The following is a 21,311-nucleotide window of genomic DNA, read 5'->3' as shown; positions in this document are numbered from 1 at the left end:
TGGAGTAACGGCGTGCGGGGTATCGGGACTGTCGTGAAGCAGGGCGAGGCGGTACGTGCAGGCGTTCACGGTGTTTCCCACGATACTTGAGCCGACGGGGTCTCGACAGGGATATGCGCTTTTAACGGAAGGCACACACGTCATCGTGCCTTCCTACACAACCGCCTATCCTTGTCGCTAGAACCCGCCGATAAACGAGACATTCCCAAAAGCAACCTCGAGCAGATGCCCGTGGAGATGTCTCAACGACTGCCCTCTGCCCATCCTCACGACGCGCAGTGTCATGGCGATTGGCAGCTTCCCTTGCCACTAGGCGCTTAGTCTGCCCAAGTCACTCGCTCGCTCTGACCAACACCCTTTGCCGTCGTCGCCGCCTCACATCACCCTTGGGTTCACCTGCCCCTGTCAGGTGCGACCAGCGTCGACATGGAGAAGTTCAAGAATAAATTCCTGAACCCTCACCGTCGTTCGCGGCGAGAAGATGAGATGGAGAAACTGAGGGAGCCCAAGCTCTCGCCCATCGCGACAGGCGGATTCAAGCACTGGGCCGTGGCTTTGTAAGTTGTCTTTGTCCTCTGAGTGACAAGTGCTTACAGCAACAGCATAGTCTGCAATTTCAATGTTGATATCGGGTAGGTTGTCCGTATGCCATGTCTTCGGAGGAATGTATTGAGTTTGATAGCCCAGAAATCGAGATTCTATACCCTCCAGATGTGCCCTTCACGACGGCCGACCTGAGTGCTATATGCTTCAACAGGTACATCCGTCCGCCAGTCCCGGGTGATATCAATCTAAGTCGCATCTAGTTTCCCTGAACAGCAGAACACAGAGACCGCTGAAGACCTCTGTTACGACTTCGCCATTACCAACAACTCGCCTGACATCAAACTGATTTCGCCAAATGCCCCTCATGGTAGCGCCGACACCTTCTACGGCTCATGTATCTTCCGTCAAGAGTTCGACGATACCATGAAAAGGAGCTTCAATCAAAGGACATTGGTCATGATTTCCCACCACAACTTCACTTCCTTCCATCATCGCATCTTACAAAAGATGACAGAGTCAGGACCCCTCAGCGATCCAACGACTCTAGAGGCCGCGTTCTCACAGATGAACACATGGGCACCTCCAGCACTCGGACGCCACGATCTCCCCTTCATGGGCAGCATGTTAACCCTCGACATCGCACCACATCGTGCCTTCCCACTTCAAGGACTCCCAGGGCCCACGCCACTAATCTCCGACATCCCTCTCTCCATCTACGCCTATGAACCCGTCGGCTCCTGGGACAACATCATGCACTACATGCCCTGCATCACAGACCTCTACGTCTTGTACGAGAAGCTCATCCTCTGCGAAAGCGTCATCGTCATCGCAAAGTCTCCCCAACTAGCCAGCGAAGCCGTCTCCTCCCTCGTCGACCTCATCTGCCCCGTTCCCTACGCCGGCGTGGTGAAACCCTACATGACCATGCAAGCAAACTTCAAAAGCATCGGCATCGACGGCGGAACCCCAACCTCCTTCATCATCGGCGTCACAAACCCATTCCTACTCAAACGCATTGTCGCAGCCGCAGAAGCCAGTCACAAAGCGCGGCCACACATTCTGTATCTGCAAAACTTCGACGGCCCCGTCCCAACACGCCGCCACCACTCCCTCCACCACAAATCCAGCCGCAACGCACTCCTCGACCTCCCCGGCGGTGGCATAGAAGTCCACACGCCCTCCAAACGTTTCCTAAAATCCGACACTGCAGTCGTATCGCAAATCGAATCCCTCCTCAAACTCGGTGACCAAACCCGCGAATTAGGCCCCATAATCCGGCGCCACTTCGCCGAGCTCACCGCCCAGTTCATCGCGCCAATTAACCGTTACCTCGCTACTTCAAACGTCGTTACGCCCGGTGGCGCCAATCGGTATGCCAGTTTCCACGTACCGGATCTGATGAGCAGTGTGAGCAAGTATGGGACGAGTGTCAAGTTTCGCGGGTCGAACCCGCTGCAGAGACATAGGGCAAGGGATGGGTTGTATGAGAGTTTTTGCAAGAGTCCGAGTTTCTACAGTTGGTTGGAGATGAAGATTAGTTTGGAGAATGAGGCGAGTGCGGGGATGCTTAATACACCGGTTGCGTCTTCTGCTGGTAGTGGATGAGATGGAGTGGATGGAATCGTAGGTGTTGTGTCACAGTGGAAGTTGGAGTGAGGTTGGAGGTGGAGAGCGTAATTTGCAAGATACCACAAGATAGAGAGAACAGAATGTCTGTATAATTTTAACGCATGTTTAACAGTCACCAAGCACATGAGATATATGCCTGTCTGTCGTTCTACACCATACCTTGTCCTGCCGTATATCCAGAAAGGTCACACAAACCGTTTCAATAGCCATAATCCGCACGAACTTCATTCGCCTTCTAAGGCCACGTTCCTTTTTATATTTATTGAATTTTCATCTTAGGATAGGGCTTGAAGTAGATAAATATTCGCGAAAGGTATGTCATTGCAATATATACAGGGAAGCGAGAAGTAGCGCACCAAGTATTTACATGCTGTCCCCTGAAGGAAAAGTAGGGAGTAGCGATAACAAAATATGTGGGAGAAAGAAGGGGTAAACTCAAAACAGGTTGAAGGAGTGTAAGAAGAGAATACAAAGTCTAGGGAAGTCCGGACCGCTGCCAGCAAACGTCGCGAGTGGATAAGCATCGCAACGCCTGTAGTTGGATGATTTTTGCTAGCCCTTGGAATCCCCTGCCAGGAGAGAACACGTCAATTCTCAGCCTAGTCCAGCTTGAACGACGAGGTGCCCTCAATGAGAGGAGGCCAGCGCTTCTTGAGACCAGAGTCATCCTGAGGCCAGACATCCGTCGTCCCAGCCTTGTATGCAGCCCAGTTAGCGCAGTTCTGCTTCCATTCAGAGCCAGCAGCTGGAAGATTAATCTCTGACTTGCGCTCCAGGAACTGGATGCCAAGACCCATGCCGACGTGGAAGGCGATATGGCAGTGCATGAGCCACTGAAGATTGATTAGCAGTTGTTGCTTCAGCGCGACACTGAAGGATTTGGGCATAAAATTGTTTACTTACAGCACCGGGGTTATCTGTCGGGTACGCGAGAACAAGCCAGCCATTACCTCTGAGCTGAACAACATCCCGACGCGGTGGGTTAGTGAAGCGTAGCGAGCTAAAGTGGGTTGCCATGCTGAATTGACCATCACCGCCGCCGAGAACATAGCTGTCGTGACCGTGAAGATGGATGGGATGGGCGATAGGTGGTGCTCCAACAGCCTGTTGTACGACCCAGTAAGTCCAAGTGGATGCCGAGGTTGATGGTACCTGCACAACGTTATACGATTGCGGGATGCTGTTGTTGTTTTCTGCGACATATTGAACGGTCGGCTTTCCGGGGTCAATGATGATGGAAGTGCCGTTGATGGTCCACAGGACTGTGTTGCCATTTGCTGCCACTGGCCCGAAAGCGACGGGAAGGTTCTTGGCTTGGGCGGCGAACGTCGTGCTGGGCACATTCTTTGCGACTTTCGGTGTTGTGATCGGATCAGCACAGAGCGTAAAGGGATTGGCTGGAGCAGTCGAAGTGGGATCAGCCACCGTCTGACCTTGATAGGTGAAGATGGCGCGTCCTTGGAGAGCGGCGCGCGACTGACAAAGGCCATTGGCGTCGGCACGGAACCAGTAGTTTCCAGCTGTCTGATTGGCGGTAATGATTACGTCGTAACGTTGGCCGATACCAAGTTGGAGATGAGTGGTGTTGTATGGGACGATGGGGACGAAGTCGTTTGCGATGACTTGGAAAGGATGGCCATCAAGGTTCACAGTCATGCTGGTATCGACTGCGGTGTTCACAAGTCGCAGACGGTACCGTTTACCCGCTTGAATCGACACTCGATTATAAGCACCGCCACCTGCCGCATTCTTGGAAGTGCCGTTGATCAGGATGTTGTCAGGTGCTGGCGGGCCCAACCCAGCCTGCCCGTTCTGGAATGCTATAGAAGCGGCTTGGAATGCGGTCTTGTAGAACCAGTCGGTGATTGGCATGACCCCAAGGTCCTCGTCATAGTTCGCGGTAGCAGGGCCGTTCACGATGACCGTTCCGACCACTCCGTCTCCATACTGATGCGAGAAGTGCGAGTGATACCAGGTCGTGCCGTATTCAGTTGCCTGGAACTCGTACGTCTTGAGATCACCAGGTGCTAGCGCACATTCGGTAATTCCGTTAACACCATCCTGGATGTTCTTGTTGAGCATACGGAAGCCATGCCAGTGAATGGAAGTGCCATTGGATTGGAGCATGTTGCGAACAGTGACCCTGATGGTATCGCCCCAGTTGGCAACGATGGTAGGACCTGGAGTTCTTCCATTGATCAACATGCATACCCTTGATCCAGCACCATCGGGATTGCACGTCGTATTCTCAATGCGTAGGTTGTAGGAGCGGACCACGCCGGTATTGGGCCAAGAGGTGTACATGTCCGTGGAAGACGTAAAACCAGGAGCCCAACAATGCCTCGTATTAGCCGTATTGCCGACATTGACACACGACGCTGGCGATTGTCGTTCCTCGAGGCCATTTCGTTTTGGCGTGAAAGGTGCAAGCTCAGCGATCTCAGCGGGAATCGCTATTGTGGTGGTTATTGGAGCGAGAAGCCCCAAGAGAACCGTCCCAAGGATGGTCAAGGATTTCATCTTGATAGAATGCGATGAAATGTAACGAATGTTGGGTTGTAAAGATCGACAGATCAAGAAGACCACAGTGCGAAGCGCGAATGCTGCCCAAGATGCTGCTGTGGAGATATGAAGCAGGCCGTTCGCGCTCTTATATCTGATTTCATGGTAGACGGTCCTCATGCTCCAAAGCAAATGGTCAATGACCCTTCTGCTCACTCGACTGCTTCTGCAAACGCCATGGCGCAATACGAACCCACCCTTTGGCCATGTCCACGAATGAAGACAATGATAGCATGACTCTGGGCTGCGGAGAACGGAGATTTGACATTCGGAGGTCGTGTTGTTTGGAAAGCCTCGCTCGAATGTGAATGTGGGCAAACGATGATGGAGACGGATGACCTCGCAGTCATACACGAACACAGTCAGCACAAATATTGATCGTCCACTCCTGACTAGGGCACACCAAATCTAAATCAAGCGATGGGAAGGGTGTGGCAACCCCGTGCTCGAATTGTTGACTGGACAGCAGAGAATCTCGAGGAGTTACGATTAGATCACACGTCGTGGCTTGCGCAAAGTCCGCAGCCAATCCGCTCATACTGTCTTTACTTTGTAGCTTACTCAGCCGTAACGAGCCACCATTGCATTGTAGTGTGAACTTTTGAAGAGCTGAAATGGCGCATATACAACATTTGGTATATGCTTTTGAGAGGAAGCATGGCATGTGCATCGCACACACGACTAGAGATACCGGAGGGTAGTAATCCCCGGATAGGCAACAGTTTTTCGCGCGACAGGAAATACAATGCACGTGTCATTGAGCCTATGTGTTATGGTAAATTGATCGGTATAAGAATGACTGCATCTGCGAGCGGAGGAAAATTGTCGACCCTCATTGAGCGAGCGGAACGGAGAGATAAGACTGCATTGTCATGCGGCGATATCAGTGGTCTGCATACAACCATCTGATACCATCGACGCAGACTTTGGTGTGTGAGCTTGCCTATCTCAATCGTCGTCTTTGTTCGTGTGGCTTATCCGGAGATAGACCGTGAATAGGCGCGCCACAACTGATGCATCTCCAGATCAGAGAGTGATCCAATCCCTCCATAAACATCGCAAGGGCCTGGAGCAGAGTTTTCGGAAATCCTGTCCCGTGATGAAGGGTCTAGATGCAGCCAGGAAGCGAAGTCCGGCGGCGGGCAAAAAGAAAACGGACATCATGTGCGCTTCGTCCAGCCCACTGTCTCCTGATAAAATGAGACTCTATACGTAGACGCCTTCTCTTGTTTTGAGCGTTCTGGTCGTGATGTGGTCGTACTGGGAAATTCCGGTCACACGCCATAGGCACTGCAGACGGGAGTGTCGCTACACCGAGCGAACCTAACAGGGCTTGGCAGCTTTGAGCCATGTGCGCAGTCATACTTGTATTCAACATAGTTTCTAGGTGTATCTTGCGAATGGCTACGGACGTTAGGTCTGCGAGCAATCTTCAAATTGGGTCGTGGTAGCGAGGTCGGTGAGCATGACCGACGCCAGCATCATCGGTAATCTTGCACCGACGATGTGGCAAGCTTAGGGTTCGCAGAGGCTCTCTAGGTTCGAGGGCGTAGCTGTGTCCCTGCTTCAATACAGACTGTGGAATCAATGGCCGTCGTCCGGCATGAAACCTGGTCCCGGCAACTCGTAACCATCGTCCGAAAAGCCAGGCGCGACTGTCGTGCCCACAAGCGTCCAGTTGCCTAGACTTGTCGCCCGCTGCCACTGGCCTTTTGCAATGATTACTTGCGGCGTCTGATTTCTGAAGATGTCGCTCCCCAGGATCTGCTGTTGAGTCGCAGTGCCGTTGTTCCACGATAACTCTAGCTTCATGGGGGCACCAGCGTAAAAGTGCCAGATCTCGACAGCATCGGTAACGCGATGCCAGTAAGATGGACCAACCTGGCCTTCGAGTAAGTAGTAGATGGCGGTTGAGTATGAGCGATTGCCGATGCTGTCAGTATCTTCAAAGGTCTGTCGATAGTAGCCCTTCTCCGGGTTTGGCTCGAGTTGAAGCTCGGCGATGACGTCTTGCGCGCCGGCACATTCGCGATAAGCGGTAGATGACCCCAGCAGCGATACGGCCGAATAGATTAGGAAGAGACGCATGCCTGTGTGCTTTTTGGCAATCGTGTTGCGAATTCGGAGGAGGCCTTGCAAAGTTTCGCGGGTCGAAGAAGCCGGCGAATGCTGACGCTTATTAGTGATGCCTTCGTAGCTTCCGAGCTGGCGGATACGATCGTCACTGATCTCGTCACGTCATCTGAACTCAACCACCAGACTAGCTCCACAACATCGCGGATCCACGGCGAGTGCGCGATGAAGACGATTAGAAAAGAATCATTTGAGGTCGCCTCGGGTGCGCGTTCGAAATGATACGGAAGTGTTTAAACGCGACAAGCCCTTACATACTCTTATCGCACGCCGGATGTTGTACACCACGATCTCGAACTTTCATTCGATACGATCTGCGCACTACTGTACAATGAAGAAACGGGAACTGCCGTTTATCGCCGAAGCCTTTCACTGTGGAGATCCGATGGCGGGGTGTCGTGCTGCAGCGCTCTGGTAGATTCATAGGGTGAGTATTTCTTCCTTACAGACCGTATGTGCCTACCATTTTCGCAACTCTACGCTCCTGGATCGCTTCCATAAATTCTTCGGCGTCTTTTCCAGTCTTCCATTGCCTGGGCCCTACGACGCCATGTTTCCACGTTTCGCACTGCCCTGTTGGCTGGCAGTCTTGTCATTCGCGCTTTCAGTCGCGTCGCGTGTAACATCAGAGACCAAGGACTTGTTTGTCGACGCTGATCTTTTTGAAGCGATTGAGTAAGAATTTTATACCACGCAAAGCCTGCGCGTTTAGCTGACACTACAATAGCGATACTGCAGCCCTACTTCTCGCGTGCACTTTGCCGAATACAAACCTCCTCGCCGTCAATATCAACGTCAACTCGACATACTCTGCCTTCGCTGCGTCGGCAATCGTGAACCACTATGGTTATTCCTCGGTTCCGATTGGGCTGCCCAGACCCTACACGAACATTAAATCCCCCGAACCATTTGGAGGAGAATATGCAAGCAAGGTCGCTGCTGGATGGTCCGGTGGCTCGGTACCCAATGGGCAGGTTAACAAGACCTGGGACCCAGTAGAGCTATATCGCAAGACGTTGGCGGAAGCGAAGAACAACAGCGTGACTGTTGTGTCGATTGGTTTCATGGGATCGTTGTCTGGCCTTCTCAATACGACCAGTGATGAATACTCCGTGTTGGACGGATACGAGCTCGTTAAGGCAAAAGTCAAGGAACTAGTTGTCATGGGCGGTGGTTACTCGCCAGAGCCATCCATCGATGAGGAGTATAATTTTGCGATTCAAAACGCTCCACACGTCATCAACACATGGCCCGATTGTGTTCCGATGACCTTCCTTGGCGCGGAGGTGGGCGTCGAAGTCCTGTCGGGCGCACGGTTTACTGTCTGCGGACCCCCGAATGACCCAGTCAAATCGGCTTGGGAGTACTGGGGGTCCTACAACCACTCGGAATACTCATGGGATTTCTTGACCATGGTATATGCAGGCAAAGGCCTGGGCACTTGGTTCGAGTATGGAAACGAAAATGGGTACAACTTTCTGTTCCCGAACGGCAGTAACATCTGGGTGGAAGACGAACGCCGGACCAGCCAGCACTATTTGAAGCTCAAGGCGTCGAACGAGACGGTTTCCAAGGAAATGGATAATCTCTTACTGCGCGGCGCGTGGACCCACGCCCAAGTGGACTGAAGCCTCGTACTATCGAAAGAAGTGTTCTACTAAGCTCAGGCTTTTCAGGCTTTTCAGCGGTTCGCACGGCTCGTCTATGTCCATTCAAGACTACCTCTCCAGGCATCCAGGTTACCAAGTGTGACAATCATAGAGCCCTACGAGCCAACAATGAATAATATCCTTTCCATCTTTCATCGAAACATCTTCTACGTTACGTTCTCTGGCTCAATATTACTCGGTATACAAAGCGCTGACAGCCTTGGGTCGAGGCCGGAACTGGGTGCCGACAGTCGATAAGACGGGATGCCATTTCTGGTAAAGATGTTCTGCGCCAAGTGCGGATTCCGCTTGACGCCAAGCTCGTCATGTGGCGTCGTAATCGTTCACCACAACGTTGTTTCCTTAGAGTTTACCGATGAAATCCCAATTGGTCGGAATACTCAACAATGTTCAGGCGAGCTACGACGAGACTTCACGTGCTTTCTTGGCTACCCAGAACGCCCTGCCGCGCTCCACTGCCAAGTATGATATTAGCTTCCGCCGAGAAATCAACAAGCGCGTTTGCCCACAATGACATCGTCCCAGACATGTCTTCTTGGGTATTCTTGGGTAAACACACAACTCCATGTCTCGGCGCGGCCGCCCCGTGTCTGATCTCGATGTATAGTTACATACGCCAACCAGTGCAAAGGAGAAGGATGGTGTGGAGAAAACATGGGGATTGTCACCCTGGTGCAGGATTTGACCCGCTCTTTGATGGAGAAAATGTGGGTGTGAACTGTGCCCCGGATTCCCTATATAACATGACCTGTCATGGTTCCCAGGCATCTGGTCGTGTGTCTTTCTACTCCTCCACTTTGTGATCAGCATCTCCACTCCACCTAGGAGATCCCACATAGACGCGATACTTGTGATCAGTCGTCATCATGTCTCGTCGAAAGCCCGACATCGAGGCGACCGAGCCCAACTTCTCATCATCGGGTAGTGACAAGTCCGACTTTGGTGCCGGGCAGCATCATGAACATGCCGGCGCTGCTCCGCAGCGAAAGGCTTCGGTCGCCGCAAAGCTCAGGAACCCCTTATCCGGTTATAGCGAGGAACATGTCCTAGCCGATGTTGACGCATGGTGTGTTCAGAAGGGCCTGCAGGAGTACCAGGAGGAGTTCCGTAAGGGCGCCCTCATTGCTCGTGTAGGTCAACGAGACGATGGTTTTGAATATGTCAATCAACTGTCCACGGAAGAGAAAGACTGGCTGCGACACGAGGTTAGCCATCGGTGGTCTCAACCTAAGATGCTGTATTTCTTGGTTGTGCTCTGCGCTGGCTCTGCGATCGTGCAAGGAATGGACCAAACGGCTGTTAACGGTGCTCAAGTCAGTTGCTTTGCCGTTCCCATCTCATCACGTCCCGCCACTAACATCTTGTCCAGGGATTCTACTTCAGAGAATTCGGAATCGGACAAGACCAGGTGTGGCTTCGAGGTTTGCTTAACGGGGCTCCTTACCTTTGCTCTTGTCTCATCGGATGCTGGTCCAACGCACCCCTGAACAAGTTCTTTGGCCGCCGTGGAACCATCTTCATCTCTTGCATCATCTCTTTCATCACCGGTATCTGGATGGCGGCCGCTGACAGCTGTGGGTAATATCGCATCAAGAAGAAGTGCAACTGAAAGCTTACTTTTGCGATAGGGCCCAATCTCCTCGTCGCGCGTTTCATGCTCGGGTTTGCTGTCGGTGCAAAGTCCTCGACTACGCCCGTTTACGCCGCCGAGTCTGCGCCAAAGACCATTCGTGGAGCCCTTACCATGATGTGGCAAATGTGAGTAATTGCCGATGTACGAACTGCGTGTGAGACAAACACTGACTTCGTACACCCCTCTTTAGGTGGACCGCTTTCGGAATTATGCTGGGTTTCATCGTCTCCGTCGCATTTCAGAATGTTACAATCATTGGCGGCGAGAATTCGCCATGGAGGTGGATGCTGGCCTCCACCAGTATTCCCCCGATGATTGTCTGCGTCCAAGTATACTTTTGCCCTGAATCGCCGCGCTGGTAAGTTTCCGACTCGCAGTTCATTGGCCTTGCCTTGAGCTAATCTGAACCAAAGGTACATGGAGAAAGGCAAATACGACAAGGCGTTCAACTCACTTTGTCGACTACGCGCGCACAAGATCCAAGCTGCACGCGATATGTACTACGCGTATAAGCTTCTTGAGATCGAAAACGCGGAACGCGAGGGCCGAAACCCACTCAAGGAATTCTTCATCGTCCGCCGCAACCGTCGCGCCGCACAGAGCGCCTTCTTCGTCATGTTCATGCAGCAATTCTGTGGAGTCAACGTACGCACTCCAGATCCCTCGGTTTCACTTGCTATCTCAGTCGCTAACAGTAGTCTTAGGTCATCGCATACTACAGTACATCCATCTTCGAACAAGCCGGTTTTTCCGAGACCAACGCCTTGCTCGTATCCATGGGCACCGGCATAACGAACTTCCTCTTCGCGATCCCAGCTATCTACACCATCGATACATTCGGTCGAAGGAATCTTTTGCTTACGACCTTCCCTCTTATGGGTCTGTGTCTTCTTTGGTGCGGATTATCCTTCTACCTACCAGAGAATCCCGATGGCACGCCATCCCAGCAACGTCTTGGATCCATCGCCGCCGCAATCTACGTCTTCATGGCCGTCTACTCCCCCGGTGAAGGCCCCGTGCCCTTCACCTACTCCGCAGAAGCATTTCCACTCCACCTCCGCGACGTCGGCATGTCCTTCGCTACAGCCACCTGCTGGGGCTTCAACTTCATCCTCTCCCTCACGTGGCCGGCCCTTGAGGCCGCTTTCACACCAACCGGCGCGTTCTGTTGGTACGCAGCTTGGAACTTCTTCGGTTTCATCTACGCCTACTTCCTCTTGCCTGAGACCAAGGCACTCACGCTCGAAGAATTGGACACGGTCTTTGATGTTGGTAACCGCCAGTTCGCGGCTTACTACACGAAGAAGTTGCCGTGGTACCTGAAGAAGCGTGTTTTGCGTCAGGATGTCGCGCCCATGGAGCCGCTGTTTGATCTTCATGAGCAGGGTGGGCATGTGGATTACGTTGATGAGCCTGTTGGTGGGGGAGGAGGGGCTGGTGCTCTGGAGGATACGAAAATTGTTGAGAAGGATGAGGTGATGAGGACGTGAGCGTCTTCTTAATGTGAGCACGCCAAGTTGTTGCGTTCCGCACCTTCGCGCATTGCCGTCGTTGTCGTGCGACAGTGTGAGTTTTGGTTGCCTTTTGATGAGCCTGCTTTTACGCTCATTCGCGAGTTCGTTATACCCGTGTTGATTATAGTATCAACAAGAAGAATGAGATATTCTTGTTTGCTTTGACTGAACAATTGCCTCTCTCACTGGAAGGTTTCAGCTCGCGGTTTCGAATGCATTAGAACATACGTGAGTGATCGACAGGGTATTTGCGTGTCGGCGAAAGACGTGGAGAATCTGCTTGGTGAGGGCATTGCTGTTTGGGGTTTGCGGGGCGCTGAGGCTGGGTTGAGGACGCACGGCGTCGAGAGAGTATGGTTTGCCTAAATGTGTCAACTGTTGAGGGGTTGTTGTGTGATAATGCAAAGACAAGCCCTAATAGCGAAGAAGTGAAAGATGCTTGATTTGACTCAGGGTCCGTTTGATTACCGGCGGTGAGTGTTTGCGTCGTCAAGAAAACACTTTGATGATTGTATGACGGTTGAGACTGATTGATGATAATAACACACTATAAGACGTGCCCGCCATGACGCGCAGTGCACCGACTCACTCCTAGATGAAAGCCTTCTGGAGTTCCTCGTTTCGCCGATCGCGATGTCTGTGGCAATTTCCATCCCGCTCCCTACTCTTACTATGAGCGCGTCGCTTATCGCTGCGATGCGAAGACCTGTGCTCGTGCCCATCACGGCTGCGACTTGGACTCGTACGGCGGTGCTTCTGGCGCGAGGATGGGTGGCCGTCCTTAGACGTCGAATGCTCGTCGTCGTCCACTTCTCGCCTTTTCCTTTTGAGGTGCCGACTCCTCCTCTCCTCCCGCTCCTGGGCTGACCGTAGCTCCATTAGCTCACGGTCACGTTCTGCAGCCCATTGCTTCCTGTCCTGCCTCGACTTCTTCAGCTGTGCCTGCGCTTTCTGCATGAAAGCAAAAGGGTCGTTTGTGGATATGCGGGTCTGCTCCCGTTCTTTGCGACGCGGGTCCTCGTTTCCCCAGACGTCTTTACTCGCGAAGCCTTCATAAAGTGCCATCTCCTGTTTGTCTCCAGTGGCGGGTACAGGCTTTTGAACGGCAGCGTACCAGGGCTGGTTGATGCTACCCCTTCCTGCGGCGTTGGAGAAGCGCATTGTGAATTGATCTTCGATGGCCTTTTCTTTCTTGCGTTTCTCCTTCTCTGCGTCCGCATTCCTCTCGCGCTTGATTGCCTCTTTCATATCCACCGGAAACAAGTCAATGTGGCCGGCGTGGTCTTCCAACGGGGCATCGGATGTGGTGCTCCGGAGCTTCAGCACTTTCGCATCTTCTGCCTGGTCTTCAGGTCGAGCCGTGATGGACTTGGCCATGCGTATATCGGCGTCGGTGTCATCCTCGCCAGCAAGCTTCCTCCTCTTTCTATCATGTCCGCGTTCATCTGTGTTGCCTGAGCGCCTGGACGGCGGCGCCCTGGTGGGTTGTTCTTTTGGTAGTGGTGGGGGTGCGCGGCCTCGAAGAATGGCGGCCCGGCGCTCAGCGTCGAGCTCTTGCTTGCGCTGGTCATCAGCGGCTTCGCGGGCAGCAGCGGCGGCCTCGTCGGCCTTGACCCGCGCGATGTTGTCCGAGTTGTAGACGTTCCATGACTTCTTGCCCAGCAGGTGCCTGTGGACCGTAAGCGACTGCGTGTGTACATAGACGGTGATGCGATACTTACAGAGGCATGGCGAGAGACCTCAAGGACACAAAATCAGCGAGTGATGTTTGTCGCACATGGTCGGACCGGCGAGCTTCTTAACTCTGGCCAGCGACGTCCGGCGCGGAAACATCGCGGTACCCGTCGACGCGAACGGGAGCTGCCTTGCATTAGCGTCAGGCGGGGCCAAGCGCAAACCATTGTCGCTGCTTCCATCCCAGCTCCCCCACAATACTATTGGCATAGACCAAAAAGGCAACGGGGCTTTTTCCCAGATTCATCGCGTTCACGGTGTCGATCTGGTCTCGTTCCCCTAAGCCGACGCTTGTAGCAATTGTCTCGTTGCTTCTGCCTAGCGTGCGCCCACTCACGGAAGGTTGTCCCAACCTCCCTACGCAAGTCGTCCAGACCTCTGCATGAGCTCCCAAGACGCGACCCCTGCCTACATAACAGGACGTCTAAGACCATGTACTACTTGCAACGAAAAGTTTGCTGAAGACGCGATCAACCACATCAGTGCTTGCATCCTCGTCCGGTACATCCTAACTCAGCTTTGATTGTTGCTTTTTGGCTCGACGTGCTGCCACGGCACTCCATCTTCGGAAACGGGAACTTTACACGAAAAGCACTTCACCTTCACCATGCCAACCTGGCTCGTTCACGGCTTTCGGTGGCCCCGCGCGCAAATTCGCATTCATGTCATCCTGCAAAACCTCGACGATGCTGCACCGGAATGGCTAATGGCTCCTGCCACTACGGCCTGTTTGATGCAGAACTTCAAGCGCCAGTGGCCCCAAGAGATGGCTGCGCTACCGGATTTACGCTTCATCGAACAGTACGATCCCGATGATCTAACCGTCAAGGATCAGCCATACGCATATGTATGCGATGTAGTGCATGAGATCAAGCTCGGAGCGGATGTGGAGGAGATGAGGGGAGCGGGGCTGGGGGACGACCAGTGGGCGGCCATTGCTGAACTCCGGGACAAGGTGGCGCCAGGAGAGAAACTGGCCTGGTTCGTTGTAGTCAATGGCGATGTCGAGAGATGGGCGCCGCCCCTGGAGGAGGAGGACGATGATATAACGCCAGAGGCCAGCCATGTCAGTGCATCAAGTCATCGAAGCAGCATGGCACAGTCAGATTCAACCCGCAACAAGGAACCAGAACGCCCTTCTTCCAGCCGGAGTTTCAAGAAGTGGTTTGGTGGGAAATTGAGGAAAACGAAGAGGCAAGATGAATCATGATAACATTGGTTTAGACGCATGCTGACCTGTTGTAGCGGAAGGAACCTGAGAGGCGATACACCAGAGGATCCGGTTCCACCATTACCGCCAATATCTCCTCGTTATGCTCTGCAATCTTCTAATGGAAAAGCGCCCGCGCAGCAGAAGGCGGCATCGTAAACGTTGATGATCTACAAGTTGACAAGCACAGTATATCACGTGGTAGCCGACGAATCGATGGATGCGCGCGTGGTCGGCGAGATGTTTTCGCATGAAATCAGGTCCAACATTTCCTAGTATAAATATAACTATCTGTCTTGATTCTCGTATCTCAAACCATGCTTTAGGTAGTCAGAAGCGCAAGAATGCTGATTGCTCGACGTTGTAGATGTCTCTCACTTGAAATGCCCGTCGCAAACTCACCTTTTGGGTTAGCGTAAGCTGAGCTTATGTGCACGTGACACGCGATTGCCTAGCTCGAATAATTATCCAAGTCGCGACCATCTAATCAACCGCGCTGCCGCAGCGCCACCATCACACACTTTACTATTAACCTTCACTAAGGGTCTCTTCGCACGCGACCACCGGTTTCATTCCTTTATTGCCGCCACAGTCTCTGCCGGATCGCTGCCCAATTCATCGTCCTAAACATTGCGCAACTTGCGCCGCGCTCTCGCCAGAGCTTCCAATAACCACCTTTGGTCACTACCCTCTGAACCACCGCCAAAATGAGTCGACGCGACTTTTTGTCGATGCCCGCGCCTGAGAACTATGTGGCTGGTCTCGGAAGAGGAGCCACGGGCTTCACAACTCGAAGCGATCTCGGTCCCGCGCGGGAGGGTCCCTCGGAGGAGCAGATGAAGGAGATGCTAGCAAAGCGTGCAGCATCGCTCGGTCAGGCAGCTCCCTCGGCGTATGGTGTCACCGAAAAGAAGGAGGAAGAGAGGGATGAAGAGGAAGATCGGTTTCAAGATCCAGACAATGAAGTCGGTCTCTTCTCAAGCGGCATGAACTACGACAAGGACGATGACGAGGCCGACCGCATATACCAGGAGGTTGACGAGAAGATGGACAAGCGACGCAGAGCCAGAAGGTTAGTACACCCAATTTCATTTACCCCATGCCCTCTCCCCTCCCCTCCCCTCTATCGTTATCTTCGAAGTATTCATCGTGTGTTTTTCCACGAACAGATACCGATGTCCGCCCTAGGGAAGCTCGCGAGCAACAAGAACGAGACGAATACGAACGAAACAATCCCAAGATCCAGCTCCAGTTTGCCGATCTAAAACGAGCCCTCGGCGGCGTCTCCGAAGAAGAGTGGGCAGCCCTGCCCGAGGTGGGAGATATGACGGGTAAAGCGAAGCGCGCACGTGAAGCTCGGCTGGCGAACTCGAGGTCATACGCCGTTCCGGACAGTGTCTTGGCTGCGGCATCGAAGAGCGGGGAGCTTGATACCACAATATCGTCGGACGCTGACGGCATGACGACGAACCTCGCAAGCATCGGAGCTGCCCAACTGTCTGCCTTGACGGTACGACTCGACACAGCAGCAAATGCCCCTGGTACACAAACCACAACAACCTCCGGAACCTCTACGTCCGTGGACCCCAAGGGATACATGACGGCACTCAACAAGAAAGAAGCTATGGGTGAGGAAGTCCCAGTCGAAGACATCAACCGTGCGCGCGTGCTGCTGGAATCGGCTGTCAAGACCAACGTACACAATGGTCCAGGATACGTTGCACTAGCACGACTCGAAGAAGTGGCCGGAAAGGTTCACACCGCTAAAAAGGTCATTGCTCGTGGTTGCGAACTTTGCCCCAAATCGATAGTCGTTTGGGAGGAGGCGATCAGGCTGAACAAGGACAATCTCCACAACGCGAAGATTATCGCTGCCAATGGCATCAAGCAGAACCCCAAGGCCGTGAAGTTATGGCAAGCCGCAATCGATCTGGAACAAACGCCAGCGTCTAGGAAAAAGGTTACTCGTCAGGCTCTTGATCATAATCCCCAGAGTGTGGAGCTGTGGAAAACCCTTATCAACGACACTGAAGAGCTGGATGCAGTCCGTTTACTGTTCGCCAAAGCTACAGATACCGTTCCTCTTTCCGAGGAACTGTGGATTTCATATGCCAGGGTCTCTGAGCCGGAAGACGCACAGCAGATTCTCAACAAGGCTCGTAAAGCCATTCCCACGAGTTGGGCGATCTGGATTCATGCTTGCAGGTTGCAAGAAGAGCTAGGCAAAGTAGATATGCTAGACATGATCATGACCCGAGCTGTCAAATCTCTGATCAAGGAGAACGCTATGATCAAGCGTGAAGAGTGGCTCTCTCAAGCTGAGATATGCGAGGAGCAAGGCAACACTGGCACCGCTGCTGCAATTATCAAAGCGACGGTGGGTTGGGGTCTTGACGAAGACGATGAGCGTCGAGACGTCTGGCTCGAAGATGCCAGGAGTGTTCTAAACAGGAACAAGCCGGAGACGGCCAGAGCCATCCTCGGATTTGCTGTCGCTATCTTCCCATATAGTACTACGGTCTGGCACGCATCTACCGATCTCGAAAAGCACCATGGTACAACAGATACTCTCCTCAGTGTCCTAGAGCGTGCAGTCAATGCCTGTCCCAACTCGGAGTCACTCTGGCTGCAATATGCTCGAGAGATGTGGCAGTCAGGAAACCCTGAAGGTGCCCGCCAAGTTCTGGGAAGAAGTTTCGAGGCTCTACCAGGCAACGAAATGCTGTACACTCGCGCTGTTGATTTCGAGGTCGACGCTGGTAACTACGAACAGGCCCGCAGCTTCCTGCAGATCGCCCGTGAATCAGCTGCCACCGACCGCATCTATATGAAATCCGCCGTCCTCGAGCGACAATTGGAGAACTACGAGACGGCAATCGACATCTGCAATCAAGGCCTGCAGAACTGGCCCGGCAGCTGGAAGTTACATGCCATCAAGGGTCAAGTCTACGAGCAGCTATCGAAGCTGCCGGAGGCTCATGAGGCATTCAACATTGGCACACGTGCGGCACCGAAAGCCCCAGTTTTGTACATCCTTCTTTCCCGGCTACAAGTAAAGCAAGGTGCAGTCGTCAAGGCCAGGTCAACACTAGACCGTGGCCGACAACAGAACCCAAAGAGCGCAGAAATTCTTCTAGAGCAAGTCCGTCTCGAGCGTCGCGCAAACAACACGAGCGCCGCTCAACAGCTAATGGCTGGCGCTCTGCAACAATGCCCCAACTCAGGGCTTTTGTGGGCAGAAAAAATCATGCACCTCGAGGGTCGCACTCAGCGTAAGCCGCGTGCTCTCGAAGCCATCAAGAAGGTCGAAAAGGATCCACTCCTCTTCGTAGTCGTCGCCCGCATCTTCTGGGGTGAGCGTCGTCTTGACAAGGCCGCAACATGGTTCGTCAAAGCCGTCACCCTTGACAGCGACTACGGTGATGCATGGGTCTGGTACTACAAGTTCCTGGAACAGCACGGTACGGAGGAGAAGAAGGAGGATACGCTTTCGAAGGCTGCGATGGCTGAACCTAAGCATGGTGAGATATGGCAGTCGGTTGCCAAGGACCCAAAGAATGCGAGAAAGAGTGTCGAGGAGATATTGAAGATTGCTGCGGCGAAGGCGGAGTAGAGGGGTGTGGGAGAGGGGATGGTGTATTAGTAGGTTGGCGTAGTTAATGGCATTTCTATCCATCCCATCATACCAAGACGGCGCTTAGCCCCTCGAGAAGTAACGTTGCAGGACTTGATCACCGTTCTTGAACCAAAAAAACAACAACAATGTGTCGTTAGGTTCCGGTTTGAATCCAAACCGCGACGAAGTAATGCGACACGGGTCGGCGTGTGTGACCGAATCTGGCGTGCTGACCAATACAACGACCACAACAAAACAACGCCGGGAACCAGTCTAGTTCAAAAGCGCATTGTCTTCTTGGTTCGCTAACCGATGTCTGCAATATTCCTGTTTCTAGCACTGCCAGGTTATGTACCGGTCATGGTCTTTAGCCGTTTGTAACTCCGCAGATTACGCACGTGAAGCCTTCACCCTTCCACAGCTTAGAGCGATTACGTCTAGTCTCGGCCGATATCTAAGATCACTCAAGACCTCAACGCCACAAACCTTACTCCACCGATTGCAAACCTTGTGGTGCCGTATTGAGGTGTGCATGCAGTATAAATGACCTGACACTGCGCCCTCTCTCAGCCTTGGTGGTGCGGAGACAGCGATGACCCACGCGGACCAAGACCATATCCCAGCCTGAAGCCAAGACACATCATCTACTTCGTGAGGCTGTAGTACTGTTTGTCTCCTGCACTGCCGCGGTTTGCGAGCAATTTTTCAAGCGAACTCTTATCCACAAAGATGTGCTTGATGTCAATCGTTGCCAACTGCCCTCATGTGTATCGTGCTTTCGAAGCTCAGCCTACGATCTATTCTCAGGGGACCGCAATGTACCACCACGTGCCTTTCAGCTACATTGTCTGCGCGAATGACGGACGACGTGTCACGCCAAGCTCGCAGCTGGTCAAGTCAGACTCAGTGATTGTGGCGCAAAGCTGAATGCAGCTACAACATCGAAAGATGGTGTCCACCAACAAAAAGAAGAGTTAGCGTCTTTAGCTCAAACTGCTGCCTGGATGTTTCCCAGATGCCGTTATGTTGTTATTACAGCACGTAGGGTCTGCAGAAGTATCTACCTTCGTCATTCATCACGCAAATTCTACATCATTATGCTATCCAGCATCTGAACAAACACAAAGACCCAAACTAGATTTAGCTGGCCAATATGGCCTTCAAAACAAACCATCCTAGTGCCTTCGCAGCAGGCATAATTGTACGCTGTACGCCATTACTGTTCCTACTCGTTCCCCTCATCGTCTCCATCAGCCTGATCTGCTCGGACCATATCGTCGCCTACGGCTCGGCACATCTATACATCACCACCCATCGCACTACCGTATCGATATTCGTACAACTGCTTTCCTCGGTCATGGGGGCCCTGCAGATAACGACCCTGACAACCATCATCAACCATGCGCTACGGCTGCGGCTCACAAATGCATATATGCGCCTCGATACAGTGAGACTATTCACTGCGCTTTCAGTACCGCGCGTGTCTTGGACGCTGCCTCCGGGTGCACTCTGTCTAGCCGTCAGTATGGTGATTATCACGCAAGGGCCCGGTGCATTATGGGCAGGTGCCATCACACCAGTCACGGCTCGAGGCGTACAGCAAATAGGCAGCATCGCAGTGCCGCGCTTCACGGCGGCATCACGGCACGTCTGGGATTCAGAATTCGAGCTGAAAGACGATGGCAACCTATGTAACCACGTGAAGAACTGCAACGCAACACAGGGCGAATTGACATATGTGACGAGTTGCCCAGTGCCCAACCAACAGAAAGCGCTGCTAGAAGCGACCCGCACTGCGAGCAGCAGTTTGAACGCACTGCGAAACAATACCAAGCCAGATAGCCAAACATGGACATATCAAGGCCGCTCATACGGGTTAGGCTCAGCTCAGGGACTACGCGAAGTAGTAAATGTACCAGCAGACTACAATCTACTCGGCTACACTTATAATGAGACGGGATATGACGCCAGTGTTCGCTGCATGCACAACGCAAGTGCTGACCTGAGACTGACTTACGATGACAGCGTCAACGATGTACACGTCTGGTACATCGAGGGCAAGCTGCCCAACTCGCAGGCAAACGGGAACTATCCTGTCATAGACTGGTACAGCAAAACGCCCGATACGGCTACCTTGTTGGGGTGGACTGCTTTCTCGAATCCCAAAGATGGCCCGAGTCATATGGTCGGGATTGTTGCGAGCGCAACATACGACGACTTCAACAATGTGCAATGCGACATAACGTTTACCCCCAAGATATTCTCCGTTAACGTCAATGCGACAACGCGATCCATCGTCGCTTCGCCCCTTACTGATGCCAACGGACCAGGTCCAGACCCGACAGGCCATTTGCAGAGCAACTCTGTATACTCGCTCAATCTATTGGCTCGCATGAGCACTTCGCTATACACATCTATACTTGGCGACGCGCTTGCTTACAACTTGAATACTCTACAAGCGGAAGCCGGTGAAGATAACACGACTGCAGTTTCCCGATCCGTCGAGGAGAGCTTCATGGCGGTGCTGGACAGTGTTCTCGGCATATACGGCGGGGCGCAGTTGGTACTTGCCAATGATACAATGCTGGTGCCCATCGACGGGGTATACAAAGCTACGCGATTCGGCCAGAAGTTCTACAAGTGGGCGGTCTTGGGAGTGAACTGCATCTTGTTGGTAGTCTTGCTTGCTGAAGTTATACGCACCCGGGGATGGCGAGGTGAGTGTCTCCGCGCGCAATGTCAATGCCGCTTACTGAACACATATACAGGATTACCGCAGTTTGACCCGCTGGACTTTAAGAGTGTTGTGGCGACTGCATCGTTTGGAGGCGACGTTATAGCTGCACGGCTCAAGCAGCTGCATCAACAATCGGGCGGCGTGTCGGCATCCAATAGAGTCTGGTTCGGAGACTCGGGAGATAGAAAGTTGGGAGACATTGAGGTGCATTTGGAGCAGGGGCCGGCAAATATCGCTATCGTGAATTCGGGAAACGACGCACAGGGTGAGGCATTGGAGGAGCTGTTGGCAAAGGATCGGCCTACTCAACGCATTGAGGAATATTAG

General features: G+C 52.9%; 9 protein-coding genes across 9 annotated transcripts; 6 read left to right on the top strand and 3 right to left on the bottom strand.

Annotated features, from left to right (window-relative positions):
* The first annotated feature begins 96 nt into the window (after positions 1-96).
* On the top strand, positions 97-2,288 carry BKA58DRAFT_395016 (uncharacterized protein). The gene is made up of 4 exons (XM_046171243.1): positions 97-557; positions 603-632; positions 683-757; positions 807-2,288. The coding sequence occupies exons 1-4, from the start codon at positions 427-429 to the stop codon at positions 2,149-2,151; spliced, it is 1,581 nt and encodes a 526-aa protein (XP_046019986.1). The 5' UTR covers positions 97-426; the 3' UTR covers positions 2,152-2,288.
* Positions 2,289-2,774: 486 nt separating this feature from the next.
* Positions 2,775-4,695, bottom strand: BKA58DRAFT_326398 (laccase precursor; the record flags this gene model as incomplete). Its single annotated transcript, XM_046168064.1, has 2 exons — positions 2,775-3,008; positions 3,079-4,695. 2 exons carry the CDS (start codon positions 4,693-4,695, stop codon positions 2,775-2,777), a joined length of 1,851 nt encoding a protein of 616 aa, XP_046019985.1.
* Positions 4,696-5,864: 1,169 nt separating this feature from the next.
* On the bottom strand, positions 5,865-7,123 carry BKA58DRAFT_69299 (cupin superfamily protein). Its single transcript, XM_046175741.1, has one exon. It carries the CDS (start codon positions 6,823-6,825, stop codon positions 6,322-6,324), a length of 504 nt encoding a protein of 167 aa, XP_046019984.1. The 5' UTR covers positions 6,826-7,123; the 3' UTR covers positions 5,865-6,321.
* On the top strand, positions 7,124-8,641 carry BKA58DRAFT_69300 (inosine-uridine preferring nucleoside hydrolase-domain-containing protein). Its single transcript, XM_046175742.1, has 2 exons — positions 7,124-7,545; positions 7,598-8,641. The coding sequence occupies exons 1-2, from the start codon at positions 7,421-7,423 to the stop codon at positions 8,496-8,498; spliced, it is 1,026 nt and encodes a 341-aa protein (XP_046019983.1). The 5' UTR covers positions 7,124-7,420; the 3' UTR covers positions 8,499-8,641.
* Positions 8,642-9,207: 566 nt separating this feature from the next.
* BKA58DRAFT_69294 (plastidic glucose transporter 4) lies at positions 9,208-12,102 on the top strand. Its single transcript, XM_046175740.1, has 6 exons — positions 9,208-9,853; positions 9,910-10,114; positions 10,169-10,298; positions 10,364-10,531; positions 10,587-10,818; positions 10,878-12,102. Exons 1-6 carry the CDS (start codon positions 9,407-9,409, stop codon positions 11,661-11,663), a joined length of 1,968 nt encoding a protein of 655 aa, XP_046019982.1. The 5' UTR covers positions 9,208-9,406; the 3' UTR covers positions 11,664-12,102.
* On the bottom strand, positions 12,083-13,596 carry BKA58DRAFT_348654 (uncharacterized protein). The gene is made up of 2 exons (XM_046168479.1): positions 13,409-13,596; positions 12,083-13,356 (listed from the first exon to the last, which is right to left on the bottom strand). Exons 1-2 carry the CDS (start codon positions 13,414-13,416, stop codon positions 12,279-12,281), a joined length of 1,086 nt encoding a protein of 361 aa, XP_046019981.1. The 5' UTR covers positions 13,417-13,596; the 3' UTR covers positions 12,083-12,278.
* A 22-nt stretch (positions 13,597-13,618) lies between these two features.
* Positions 13,619-14,995, top strand: BKA58DRAFT_395008 (uncharacterized protein). The gene is made up of 2 exons (XM_046171242.1): positions 13,619-14,615; positions 14,667-14,995. Exons 1-2 carry the CDS (start codon positions 14,029-14,031, stop codon positions 14,788-14,790), a joined length of 711 nt encoding a protein of 236 aa, XP_046019980.1. The 5' UTR covers positions 13,619-14,028; the 3' UTR covers positions 14,791-14,995.
* Positions 14,996-15,129: 134 nt separating this feature from the next.
* On the top strand, positions 15,130-18,474 carry BKA58DRAFT_395007 (PRP1 splicing factor, N-terminal-domain-containing protein). The gene is made up of 2 exons (XM_046171241.1): positions 15,130-15,703; positions 15,820-18,474. Exons 1-2 carry the CDS (start codon positions 15,339-15,341, stop codon positions 18,242-18,244), a joined length of 2,790 nt encoding a protein of 929 aa, XP_046019979.1. The 5' UTR covers positions 15,130-15,338; the 3' UTR covers positions 18,245-18,474.
* A 926-nt stretch (positions 18,475-19,400) lies between these two features.
* On the top strand, positions 19,401-21,311 carry BKA58DRAFT_425008 (uncharacterized protein; the record flags this gene model as incomplete). The annotated part of the gene is made up of 2 exons (XM_046172911.1): positions 19,401-20,964; positions 21,016-21,311. 2 exons carry the CDS (start codon positions 19,401-19,403, stop codon positions 21,309-21,311), a joined length of 1,860 nt encoding a protein of 619 aa, XP_046019978.1.

The sequence above is a fragment of the Alternaria rosae genome (assembly GCF_020736505.1).
Source record: "Alternaria rosae strain MPI-PUGE-AT-0040 chromosome Unknown BKA58scaffold_14, whole genome shotgun sequence".
Lineage (NCBI taxonomy): Eukaryota > Fungi > Ascomycota > Dothideomycetes > Pleosporales > Pleosporaceae > Alternaria > Alternaria rosae.
The sequence above is the reverse complement of the archived record's forward strand: the minus strand, read 5'-3'. Positions and strand labels throughout refer to the sequence as shown.